The sequence below is a fragment of the Triturus cristatus genome, chromosome 1_2, assembly GCF_964204655.1.
Source record: "Triturus cristatus chromosome 1_2, aTriCri1.1, whole genome shotgun sequence".
In the NCBI taxonomy this organism is placed as follows: domain Eukaryota; kingdom Metazoa; phylum Chordata; class Amphibia; order Caudata; family Salamandridae; genus Triturus; species Triturus cristatus.
Window position 1 is genome coordinate 1,024,336,066 of NC_140580.1, and position 14,082 is coordinate 1,024,350,147.

At 44.2% G+C, this 14,082-nt stretch overlaps 1 protein-coding gene across 1 annotated transcript in view; it reads left to right on the plus strand.

Moving 5' to 3' along the window:
* The window catches only part of PAPPA (pappalysin 1), a 709,179-nt gene that overhangs the window by 140,953 nt on the left and 554,144 nt on the right, over positions 1-14,082 (plus strand). Inside the window, exon 2 of the mRNA XM_085612107.1 lies at positions 10,712-11,780. Coding sequence (XP_085468233.1) covers positions 10,712-11,780 — 1,069 coding nt within the window. The remainder of the gene's footprint in view (positions 1-10,711; positions 11,781-14,082) is intronic.

The following is a 14,082-nucleotide window of genomic DNA, read 5'->3' on the forward strand; positions in this document are numbered from 1 at the left end:
CCGCACTCCACATCAGGATAAAGTGTCCACTTTCTTTTATTTTGAAGCCATGCCGCTTTCCATCCTTATATATCGTCCCTGGCCTGACGCGTTTCAAAGCTTTTTGCTTCTCTTCAGAGGCCCGTTGCTGCAGCCCTTTCAGGATCGGCCAGCTACCACCATCCCCTGCGCTGCTCAAAAGTACTTGGCTTCCGGTGTGCCACCATGAAGGAACTCCTCGTTCTGCAAGGCACGCTGGGATTCGTAGTTTTTGGCCTTCATTTTCATGCCCTCCAGTGGGTGTGGCTGCTGGAATGAAAAATTGGGGACACAATTAATCACCCTCTATTGGGCTTTGGAGTCGAAGACTGCATGGCTACAGTTGTATTCCTAAAGTGTCCTCTCACGAGTAACTAATTCACTCATGCAGGCCGATCATTTATCGGTGGTGCGTAGTCCCTTACGGCCTGGGAACTGCCGTTAAATAGATTCACCAAAAGGTTTCCCTTGACTTGAGACCGCACTCCACATCAGGATAAAGTGTCCACTTTCTTTTATTTTGAAGCCATGCCGCTTTCCATCCTTATATATCGTCCCTGGCCTGACGCGTTTCAAAGCTTTTTGCTTCTCTTCAGAGGCCCGTTGCTGCAGCCCTTTCAGAATCGGCCAGCTACCACCATCCCCTGCGCTGCTCAAAAGTACTTGGCTTCCGGTGTGCCACCATGACGGAACTCCTCGTTCTGCAAGGCACGCTGGGATTCGTAGTTTTTGGCCTTCATTTTCATGCCCTCCAGTGGGTGTGGCTGCTGGAACGAAAAATTGGGGACACAATTAATCACCCTCTATTGGGCTTTGGAGTCGAAGACTGCATGGCTACAGTTGTATTCCTAAAGTGTCCTCTCACGAGTAACTAATTCACTCATGCAGGCCGATCATTTATCGGTGGTGCGTAGTCCCTTACGGCCTGGGAACTGCCGTTAAATAGATTCACCAAAAGGTTTCCCTTGACTTGAGACGGCACTCCACATCAGGATAAAGTGTCCACTTTCTTTTATTTTGAAGCCATGCCGCTTTCCATCCTTATATATCGTCCCTGGCCTGACGCGTTTCAAAGCTTTTTGCTTCTCTTCAGAGGCCCGTTGCTGCAGCCCTTTCAGGATCGGCCAGCTACCACCATCCCCTGCGCTGCTCAAAAGTACTTGGCTTCCGGTGTGCCACCATGACGGAACTCCTCGTTCTGCAAGGCACGCTGGGATTCGTAGTTTTTGGCCTTCATTTTCATGCCCTCCAGTGGGTGTGGCTGCTGGAACGAAAAATTGGGGACATATATATATACCATCAATTGGCTCCAGATACAGCGCGTAACTTGACCGGTGCTGGAGTACTAGGCAGAACCAAGCCTCGCATCTAATTACCTCCAAAAATTTCAACTCCGCGCTCCAGCGGTTGATTTCATCAAATTTGTTTATTTATAACATTCCACTATCATTAATGACGCCATTTGAGATGTCACCAGTGATGGCATAAATGATGTCATAGAACATGTCATGAGTGATGTAATATTTGAGGTCATAAGCAGTGCATGGCAGGGGTGCAAGTTATAGTTAGCTCCGGTAACTAGTGAATTTCTGTGATTTTATTAGTTCAAAACGTTAATGTTGTCAATGAAAAATGTATCTAACTATAACGTAACTTTAACGTTTATTTTTTTCAATGAATATGTAAGATTGTTTTTTAAACAAAGACAGATCTTTTTATCACAAATACCTATAACGTTACTTTAACATGTGTGTTTTTCAGTGAAAGTCTAAGTATTCTTAATGTAGAGTAATACCTAATCACAATAATTAAATCCAACCCCCGCCAGGCGCTGCAACCAACCCCCTGCATGCAGCCAACCCCCCACTACGCACAACACCAGGCAGCCAAGCTTCGTGGCCAACCCCAATAAGGGTAGCCAACCCCACACTGAAAATGGCCTTCAGTCGTGCACGGCGGGGATAACAACAGAACTTGCAGCCAAACCCACTCTACACACGCCTATGGCCGTGCGTGGTGAGGGGTTGGCCGCAACGCCTGGCCCTGGGGTGGGCTCCCTGTGGTCTCTGGAGGCTCGGTGAGGGGGGCCGTGTGTCGTCCCTTTCCATATGAACACATTTTGGCCCTGGGGGTGGGCTTCCCAGGGCTGTTGAGGCTTGGGGGTGGTCATGCAGCCCCCTCCGCTTTATGAATACAGCTGCAGGGGTGGGCTCCCCAGGGCATAACCTTAAACAATATGTTCAAGATGCTATTTTGTTTTTGTTTTTTTCAATCCCATTTTTTTATCTTTTTGGCCCAGGGGACGTCCTTCTGGGTCCCCCATTGGCCCTAGAGGTGTCGTGAATCCCTTCCCTGCCCCTTATAAATTTTTTTATCTACAAGTTCTGGACAGAGGGACTGAGTCCTATAGTCCTCTAACGGCCTAGCAACATTTTTCTCATGTTGCTCATAGCCAGTCAGAGTGCTCGCTCCCATGGGAGTCTGACTCCCGCAGGAGCGAGATGTCCTAAGGGTAATAAAGCTCCCTGGGCCAATCAGAAAGCTCTATTTTTAAACTGGCTCTCCCGGGAGAGTCTGTCGAGACTCTCGCGGACCCAACAGTCCAGATATACAATCATTTTTTAACCTTGATTTCTCAAGAAAAACTATGAAACGGATTTATACCAAATTACAAAAAGCTCAACCTGTGGGCCAAGATTTAGCTTCTTGCCAAATTTGGTGTAATTCTGTTCAGAATCTTTTGCTGTAGCCTTGTCTAAAAAAGTCTGTGGAAAATGCATGAAGATTTTGCTTTATACCCCCTTTTTTGCTCTGCCCCTCCCCCTTGACGGATCACCCTGAAAATTTCTGTCCTCAAACTAGTCAAAAAGTAACACCTTTTTGGAAAGATTTGTGAAGATTCACTAAACAGTGTCAAAGTTATTAGCACCACAAAAATGTTTTTCCTATGAAACAGCTGGCCTAACTATAACTACCTAGTGGCGGTGGTGTATATATACATACACACATATACTTACCTTAACTACACCTAACATGTGCTAAAGGCACAAAACATTGCATGTGTGGTAAAGGCATACGTAGTAAAGGCTACATGGTAAAGGCATGTGTGATAAAAACATTGCTGTGAAGGATGTTTCCCGTAATGAAGAAAGACAACTGCCCACATCATTCCTTTTTTAACACCATATGATTCCTAACATGGATTTCTGGCAGTCATGGACAAGCATGAGAAGTATTTGGACATCACGTAATTGGTGGCACACTGTTCTATGCCCGATATGAAGGCTGCACACAAGCAAGTACTGCATTTCTGTTTCTGTTGCAATAAGGGGGTAAAGGCTACAGGTCTGATAACAGCACATGCTGGTTCTGTATATTTTTTGTCAAGATGGTTGAATCATGGTTGTTAATACATGTTTTTTCCAACCCTTCTAAATTCCCACTGGTAGGAATGCCCCACCTGCTAATCATGTCCATAAGCTGTGCGAACAACGTTAAAAATGTTTAGTGGCTGATTACGTGCTGTGGGCCACAAATGCAGGTAGTCTTGCAGAGACCTAAACTTATCCCTCATTGAAAGCACTTCTTAAACTCAGTTGCACTTTTTTCTCTGTAACATTTGGAATTTTGATTGTTGTGGATGTTTGAGGACTCTCTTCTATTGCTTTACTAGCTAGAGGGTATTAATGCTTACACTTAATTAGGCTGCTAGGCGTCAAGCAATGCGTGCTGTGTTTCTCAGGTTCTTCCTTAGTTGTGTAGCGATTCCACTAATAATTTCCTGTTGCCCACTCTGACCGAAATAGACAAGAAAGACCATGGACCATATAGTACATGTGACAATATATTTAATAGTGAGCTGTTGACAGTTATCAACCAGTACGGCACGTCCAAGTATGGACCACTCCCAGATAGCACTAAAAACGAATGAGATGTCATCCCCATATAGATATGTATGGGAATAACATCTCATTCATCTGTAGCAGGCTCGAAATCCAAAGTCCAAACATTTAGTTCTGAATCCTTGAATGTCGTCGTGAGTTTAATCCATTAATAGAGAAAAAGAAGTCAAGGAGTAAAATCATACACATGGAGTCGCTGACTCTCAAGATCCCTCCTGCAGCTGCTGTCCCTCAGAAAGGATACGCTAGGGTTCTTCTAAATAGAGGGATATGAACATTGCATAATTAGTGTCCTACCAATAATTTATTAAGAACAGAATTCCCTTGCAGTATAACATTCATACCGTGCACTCCTTTTTCCTAGGAAGTGGTTGACGTGTTTTGTTGATATAGAGGGAAAGCTTCAGTAGTTCCATGGGGATATATATACAAGCAGGCTCGCTACTTACTGGAATCCAGCCTATGTCTACAAAACCTTGCAACAATCACGCCTCTGGCCACGATATCCTTTGAATTGCATCAAATTTCCAGTGTCTCCTCAACTTATCACACCAAGGGGCATATTATCAAGCCAGGCGATAAAATTATCGCTGCTTTAGTGGCAGAAAACTGCCGCTAAAACGGCGATAATGGGCTTGATAATATGCTCTATGGAATTCCAATTGAAGCTCAGGTAAGACGTCCTTCACATCTAACATGGGCTTCAATTGGAATTCCATAGAGCATATTGTCAAGCCCATTATCGCAGTTTTAGCGGCAGTTTTGTGCCGCTAAAGCGGCGATCATTTTATCGCCTGGCTTGGTAACATGCCCCTATGTTCCGTGGCTTGTTCATGGTAATGCGATATGCCTACTGCAGTGGCCCGTTAGCCAGTTCTGTCTTAGCACTAAGTTCTAGCGATACACATCGAAAACGGGGATGATACCCTGTTTTCTTTCCAATCCCAAGTATGGGAAGTTCAAGCAGATGGAGAGCTCTGGAGGCGGCTGTGGACTTATTTTCCTTCTCAAGTTTGTGGAACCACATTTTGCAACTCCGCGGTTTGCATTTCTGGGCCACTGTGCACTTGGTGTCTTTAAGGGCGTAACACGGACCAGCACAATGTATTATTGCTGGGTATGACTCCCTGTTCGTTATCAGAGGGCTATTCTGCCATAGGGTTCTGTGAATCTGTGGGATAGCCTGAATCACTGATCATGGCTAGCAGTTGCATTGTGGTTGGTGTAAATCTCAGTTCCCTCTCATCACAATTTGTCAGGGCTTCCGGCCATTTTGCTTTATGCCAGTCAGTGCCCTAATTTAAACCCTCATTCAAGTCAGGTCAGATGTTCCCTGAAGGCATTGGAAAAGATAGAGTTTAATCGGAAAGACCTGGACTTCAGCACCTGTGTGCTCTGCGTTCTGCGTTTGCCATTTAGGTGCACCTATGACTTGGAAGCCATCAAACAAAATCTGTTTGTAGAGACTCCTGTGGCTGATGACCTCTTTTTTTAAAATGTGTTCCCAGGCTGGTTGTGCAAATTCTTGGGAGTCAGGGCCCTCCACAAACAAGATTTCAGAGTTTTCACAGGGTTAGATACAACTGTAAAGCAATTCTTTCGGCGCATTCTTCAGGGCCAGACGTCCTTATCAACCACGTCCCATATTAATCACTCTGGGTCCGCCGTCATTCGGCGACCCGAACTTGCACATTCTTTTCAGCCGTTATGCATACTCAGACAGTCTCATACATAATAATTTAATCTCTGGCATTGTCACTCAGAGCCATTCAAGCCATATACTCTTACGCTCTGCTCTCTGAAAACCCAATCATTTGCGTAGACATGAAAGTATTTAAACATAACTAGCGGCATGAGAAGAAAAAAAACATCTACTAGCAAAGTTTTCAAAAGTTAATTGACCTTTCACATAAAGTAAGATTCCTTCACCAAAACCTACTTTTGTAGGAGTCTTTTTTAAACAGTCCAATGCAGTATTAAATATGAAGGTGCAGTTTTAAACGTAAATAGGGCAGTTTGAAACACAAATCCAGGAAACACTGCACTGTTTGATGTTTTAAGCTGCCAACGTTCAGCCAGACCATGTGAAACAATGTGCTACCCCCACGGGGAGGTACCATAGTTAAATGAACACATGGCTCCACCCTGAAGAGAATGTCTGCCCTGGGAATCGATTTTACCAGCAAAAGCTGAAATCTGCTCTGCTTGAAGGAGCAACTTTGACGTGATGCTGTCAGGGTCGGTCCTGAGGCTCTCCTGTTCTGTGAAAAGATGTACTGCCATTAACAAATCTGTCTAGTCTTGCTCAATTCCTCCTCATTTTGTTTAATCTAGCCTCACCCTTATTGCCAGACAGGAACCCAAAAGCAGTCCTACCAAAACTGCTCATACCTGCCCACTGCCTGGGTTCCATCTATGTCTCTCTCTCTCCATCCATGCATCCCATCCATGCCTCACTCTTTCTCTCTCTCCAAACTTGCCCCACTCTCTCTCTCTTGAAGTCCCCCTTTGCCTTCTGCAATGAACCTTGGTGACCTGTGAAAGGTAACAGAGGCACAAGTAGTGGCACTGGGCTTTCAGAACCCGACCTTCACTGACGCCAGCCTCTCCGGGGAAATGCCCAATGGAATAAAGTCCAGATTGGCACTGTTGGTAAGGGTGGGTGGGGCTCCTGGAGTTAAATAAAAACTGTGCGATTCCGCAGAGTTCCACCTGCCTGGGATGTGAGCTTCACTTCTGCGAAGCACACCTTTTTGTGCCTCTTGCAGCTGTAGTTACAAGATCAGCATGATATAATCAGACATCCCTGGCACTCACCTGCACCTTTCTTTCCATACATGTATCGAGGCGTCTCTTCCACTATCATTGTAGTGGGGCTGGACATATACAACTCTTGTAAAAATACCGTATAGTATAGTAAGTGTATTTATATAGAACTTACTACCCCTGACGAGGCGTTGAAGCGTTTTTCGGCGATTAGCACACTGTGTGTTTTAGTTTTAAATGTTGCTGTAAGTCAACGATTTTGCTGCAATAAATGGGCTCACAAGCACAATAAAGCAACCTTGTTTGGTTACATGTAAACATCAGTGTACAACCTTGCATGTGTGACATCAATGTTAAACTATTACATTCTTACTGTGACCATTAACCCAATATTGAAACATCCGGCCGAGGAGAGTTTTAGAAGAAAGCACACAGCCACAGACTTACCATCTCCACTTGGCACCGTGGTTGAGGACAGCAGGGTGCCCTTTCTGGTGTGTCCCCAGCCCTGCCGGCCTGCAGGGAGATCACTAAAGTGTGGAAGCAAGTGCCCGCTCCACCCGGGCTCACCGACCCACACTGCAAAAGCCAAGGCTCCACCTGGGTGTGCGAGGAGCAGGGGCCTGGCTCCTTAATTCAATTAGTGACGTATTTGAAGAAGCCATCTACTGAAAAGGGAAAAAAAACCCTCTTCACCCAGCCGTGCATCACTAACAATCCCCGCCAGCAGGCATTCTACCGTGCATCACTAACAATCCCCGCCAGCAGGCATTCTACCGTGCATCACTAACAATCCCCGCCAGCAGGCATTCTACCGTGCATCACTAACAATCCCCGCCAGCAGGCATTCTACCGTGCATCACTAACAATCCCCGCCAGCAGGCATTCTACCGTGCATCACTAACAATCCCCGCCAGCAGGCATTCTACCGTGCATCACTAACAATCCCCGCCAGCAGGCATTCTACCGTGCATCACTAACAATCCCCGCCAGCAGGCATTCTACCGTGCATCACTAACAATCCCCGCCAGCAGGCATTCTAGAATGTTACTTGGGTTAATGTTGTCTTCTTGGGTTAAGAAACCTACAGTGACATCATTCATCGGCTAGGCTGTTTACAAAACAAAAGAGAATGAATAAACTGCAGCATGGAGCGTTTCGGCGCTGTCAAGTATGATGCACTGGGCTGGATTAGGATCATTTCATAGATTGAAGATGAATCTCTGAAGTACATTTGCTATACCCTATAGGGCCATACATCCCCACCTCCTTAAAATGAAGTAATAACCGGGGAATGTCTGCAAAAACATTAAGTGGTTGAATTTCATTTGTTGAGTGTTGAGAGCTGTTCTATAATGGCCAAAGTCATCTAGTTCTAAAGATGAGACAATGCAACCAAACTATAATGGTATCATGCCACTTAAGGAATGGATACCACAATAATGTTTCCTATGAAACTACTCTGGCTGTTGACGGAGTAGGGTTTGAAGTACTCCTCTCCTGAAAGTGCATGTTCTATATAAATGGTAGCTATGGAGTAACTACTTACTCAAAATTCAAAAAAGCCATTTTGGACTGGAAAGGGATCTTGAAAGCGCTATATAAATACCATTAAATCCGATAAATGCCTTCTGCTATACTAATAAATGTTCAACAACATAGGCACAATGGCATAAGAGTACTTGCAGAATAAAGTCTGCCTATAATGTAACATCAAAACTATTTACTATGAGTGGCGAAGGTCACTAAAATCTGCACTACCAGTCTGTTGTATATTTCGCAAGCAATATCCCAAATCCTTGGACATTTGCCTATACTACCCTCCTTTGAAAACCCAGCTCTGTATTATTCAGTCACTTTTTTCTGCAAACCTCACTATAAACTATCATAATGCTGTATCAAAAGGGGCCAATTACGATACGGCCCGTAAAGGCTCTGACCTTTGGTCAGAGCTTTTAGGGCCGCATTGTAATGGGCTGGTCGGTTTCCTTTCCGACCGCCTCATTATGATTGAGGCGGTCGGAAAGGAAACCGACCAGTCCTTCTCGCTGGCTTCTGACTGCCAGTCGGAATCCGTCCTATAATCTCAAGGGCGGCTCTTTCCGCCCTTAAGATTACAATCACGCTTTCTGTCATTTTCCATGCCGGTCTGTCTGAAATGGAGACCATGCCGGAAAGCGTGGTAGGGGGCCCCCAACAGGGCCCACTTTGGTGCACAGCCTCCGGTTGGAGGCCGAGGGGGCACCTATGGTGCCACCCTGTTGATCCCTGCACCTTGTGGCAGGCACTTTAAGGTGCCTGCCAAGGGTTGCAGGGATGAACTGCACCTCCCATTTCACTATGGGAGCATGCATTACGGCCGCTTTACTGCAGTAATGCATACTCCCAACCGAAAATATAGGATTGTGACCGAACAGTGTTGGTTCGCAACCTAATGGGGCGGCCAGCACCACTGACCGGGTGTCGGTCGGTCCCATGAACGAGTCGGTGTCGAGTGGAAGTGATTCCGCCCGACATAATGAGCCCGAAAGTGTATGTTCATGCTGATGCACTAATAAAAATGTTTATTGATACCCAACTCAATGATTCCTATTTTATCAGTCTCAAGCGGATGAAGCACTGATTAGAACCCTTGTGCCTTTTTCCTGTAACTCTGGGGTAAAACTCTAGTAAATGCTTTGGTTCACTGTGCCATTAGACCCAGCCTTGATGCTTGTATGTTTGTTGTCAGGTTTAGCAAGGTTGCGTCCTGATTTGAGCATAGTATGACTCCACTAAATGTTGAGATTGTGTATTAAGTTTTAAGATTAGGCATACAGTCTTGCCTTTGAACATCAGAGTGCTTATCCAGCTAGTTAATGAAAACAAATTTAATTCTCAACCATCTTCTGTTGTACCAGCCTGCCCGATGATATTGTACAGTCTTAGGCTGATCCCTCCCCTTCAATTGATTAACTCTTGGAGAAACTTTGTCTCAGTGTTACCTGGATCTCGCTTAGACAATTGCAACTCCTTATATGGTGTGGCATCTAAACAGCAGCATTTTAGACTGCAGACTGTACAAAATCAAGCGGCCTGAGTCTTCGTTCAAGTTCCGCGGTTCGCTTCAGCAAAGCTGATTTTGCTTAAACTCCACTGTCTTCCCATTTTTAAAAGGCTTGTTCTGAAACCCATGTGCATTGTGTACAAATACCCCCCTGGAGATGCTGTACTACTCTGGAAATCGTGCTTTAAATTGCAATATGTCCAGTGAAGCTGCCACTTTGTACTTTTAATTCCAGTCTTTTGGCTGTTCTACGTATCTGGAAAGCTTTTCTGGCAGGGAGTCATTTTCTTATTTGGCAGGTTGTCAATGGAATAAGCTTCTGCAAAAATTGATTGTGATTCCTGCCCTATCCTTTTTAAGAAAAAGCTGAGCTTCCCCTTCATTCTTTAACTTACTTTTGCTCAGTCACACCCTACAGTTATCACCAAGAGGCCCCTTGCTGTACGTGCACTCAATAAATGTCCTTAATAAAACATAAAACACATTCAGTATGCAAAAGCAGTTGTTAAGTGGTATTTGTGTTTTGTGAAATCATTTTTGGTCTTGATTTATCTGAAACTTTGAGATAGGAAATAGTCAGCTAAAGGAATCATGTTATTCCGTGCCTTAGACTATGGAAAAATTGAAGCTTCACTTCAGGATCTGAAGAGAATGTCTGATTTCTGGTCGCTCATAGAACATTCCTGAAGGCTCACTAGTCAGACCAAGACCCATGGATGAAATATTGATGTCATTTTTCCCTTGGTGGGCATAGTAATACAATGATTTGCGAAATTTGAATTGTAAAATAATATTCTGCAGGTTTTTCCCTTAACAAATTTCCTAAAAATTGCAGCAATATGGCAACTGATGTATATTTGTTATGCGTATTGTTAATGGGTACTTGTATACTAATATGGTATACTTAATGCAGTTACTTAACAATTATTTTCTTTATCCATTTTCGTTAACATCTATTTTGTTTTTTCATTGAATTTAGGGTTTTACGACAAATGCTCGTATGCTTCACGTGACCGAGGATGGGTCCTGGGAATTCAGACAGTTAGTGATATGGGAGACAGAGATCCACGCTACTTCTTCTCGCTCAAGACAGATCGTGCCCGGAAGGTGACCACCATCACTGCTCACCGTAGCTACCTCCCCAACCAATGGGTGCATCTGACTGCCACTTACGACCAGCGCCTGCTCAAGCTCTATGTCAACGGTGCACAGGTGGGAACAAGTGGTGAACAAGTGGGTGGCATCTACAGCTTTCTGACGCGGAAATGCAAAGTTCTCATGGTTGGTGGGAATGTCCAAAACCAGAACTTTCGGGGTTATATTGAGCATCTACGTCTCTGGAGGACAGCTCGCACCCAAAAAGAGATATTATTTGACATGGGGCAGACGAAAGTTAGACTAGACACCCTTCTACCTCAGTTAGTGCTACAGGACAGTTTCGAGAATGTGACAAATTCCTGGTCTCCCATGAAAAATGGCACTCTACCTGAAATGGAATACATTTACCACCAAGGCTTCTTATTGGACACTAGTCTCAACCTCCCGCCTTGTGGGCAAACCGTCTGTGACAATGTAGAAGTCATTCAAAGCTACAATAAATTCCCAAGCTTTCGTCAACAGAAGGTTGTACGCTATCGGGTGGTGAACATCTTTGATGACAACAAACAAAACCCGATGGTCAGCAAAGAGCAGGTGGAAATACAGCACCATCACCTGATGGAAGCCTTTAGTAAGTACAACATCACCTGGGAACTAGAAGTGTTGGAGGTAAAGAACACCTCCCTCCGCGGCCGGCTTATTTTGGCCAATTGTGACATCAGCAAGATTGGTGATGAGATTTGTGACCGCGAATGTAACCACAGCCTAACTGGTTTTGACGGTGGGGACTGCCGTAGGTTACCTGGAAGGAATTACCTCAAAAAAAAGCAAAATGGTGTCTGCGATATGGATTGTAACAATGAGAAATACTTCTTTGATGGAGGAGACTGTTGCAATCCAGACATTACTGATGTCACCAAGACATGCTTCAACCCTTCTTCTCCTCACAGGTAGGTCCATTTAAAGGTATACTAAGTCACTTACAAAACATTAAGGATTTTCTCTGTCAAGGGGCTCCACGTGGCATAATAAAAATAGCCATACTCTAAACATTGTTTCTATAAATTCAGGAATGTGTAGTCCAGATTCCAATGTGTTTCCTACTTCCCTCTGGCTATAATCACATATTTAAGATGATGTTTCTGAAAATCCACAAAGATGTGATCATCTTGTATTATGGAGGATTCTGTGTTTGAAAGTCAGTGCTGAGAAAGTGAACTATCTAGACCCACTGCCCCGTCACTTCCCCATGGTAAATCTCGGTTTGACAAAGAGGGTAGAGCGGCAACTGAATTCCTACGTTGGGTTCTAAAGCAATCCTCTAGAGACCAGTGTGTTATTGTAGCCAGCAGAAAGATTTATCAACAGGCATTAAACAAAAGGAAATTGGCCATGAAGAAGGAGAAATGGGAGTCTAGAGTTAGAGCTTATCAACGTAAAGATTGTCGAGCCTTCTGGAAGGCAGTGCTGTCAGTTTTATCTCCCCCGATGTCCCAAGAAAAAGTAACAGTTTATATTAGGGTAGAGGCTTGGCTAGCGCATTTCTCTGGGATGTATGCTATTGACTTCAGGGTCGTTGAAGAAGTGGAGATGGTTAATTCCTCTTATCTAAGACTTGATTTTAGAGAGCAAGAGGTGCTTAACGCAATTGTTGACAGCCTGTATAAGAAGGCTCTGGGTTCCGAATGGTGTCCCCTGTGATCTATTCGGGGAGGACCCGGTGTTTTGGACCCCTGTGTGACCTGTGTATTCAATTTCTGTTTGTTGTTCGGGTGTGTTTATGTCATGGTGCACCTCAACAATTGTTCCTATTTTAAAAAAAAGAAACATACATGATGTAAAGTGTTATCGCCCAATATCTCTTCTTAGACTCCGCAGCCAAAATCATTGGTAGAGTAGTTTTGGACTGTCTTCTCGTCTGAATAAATACAAATAACATACTCTCCCCAACTCAGTATGGGTTCAAAGAGGGGCTTGGGACTATTGAACAGTGCCCCAATCTCCATCTAATTGTGGCAAAATAAAAGGGTGTCTTTACTCATCTGGCGTTTATGGACTTGTCGAGATCCTTTATGTATATAGATCTAAGCTGTGGTCTATTTTAAAGAGCAGAGGTGTTGATGGGGGGTTGGTTTAATTCTTAAGACTCCCACTCTATGATCCCACAGCATCTGTAAGATTTTACAATGCTTGTGACTGCACAAAGCATTTCAGAGTTGAGCGTGCGGTGCGCCAGGGATGTGTCCTTGCCTGATACATTTTTACTGTATACAAATGATTTCGATAGAACATTGGTATCTGATGGGCCAACGTTCCTTACGTTGAGCAAAAGGCCTTGTCCGCGCTCTTACAAGCTGATGACGCTTTTCTACTGGCAAGGGCAGCCAATGACCTTAAGAGCCTAATTTTTAGCTATGCTAGATTTATGAGAGACCTGGACTTGGAGACTAATCTTATGAAAACATTTACAATGGCATGTGGCCCTAGAAATACAAAAACCTTAAATATTGATGGTAAAAAATTAGATAGGGTAAGTTCATTTTCATACCTTGGCTTGGAGTTTGATGAAAGGTGCACCTGGTCAGCTTGTATCAAAAATAGGGCAACTCGCTATACTCAAGGAGCAGCACTACTTCCTCGCTCACCATGTCCATTGGCAGAAAACCTATTGCACCGATCCTGGAGATTTATAATCGGAAAGGTCTGCCAATTTTAACTTATGGAATTGGCATTTGGGGATTCAGGGATGTTGGTGCTATGCAGATGGAGGAGAATAGATTTTGCCGTTGGTTATTAGGCGTTCCCTCCTCCATCCCGCATTTCCCCCTGCACCAGGAGTTAGGTATAGAGTATGTGCAGCATACTATTAATACTGCCGCTTTTGTTCTCTGGTGCTCCATTTGGGTTAATAAGGAAGCTGAACTCAACTGGGCAGTAATTAGAGATTGTTTGTCTAGCACTTTTGGCTTGTCAATTCCATGCTTAAAATATACCAAAGACTGCTTTCTAGCTCTTGGTTGTGTACATTTGTTTGAGCACCCTGAAACTATCATGAAAAAGAATAACTATTGGGTCCAGGACAATTTCTGGAAGCATGGACAGGCCACCAGGGAATTAACAGAAGTAGCCAAACCCCTGGTTAGAGATTATTGCATTATCCAGACGGTGCCAGCAATTGCCCCTTATTTATTGTATGTGACAACTGTGTATGAGGGAACTTTATTGGCTAGATTTAGGTCAGGCTGATATGTT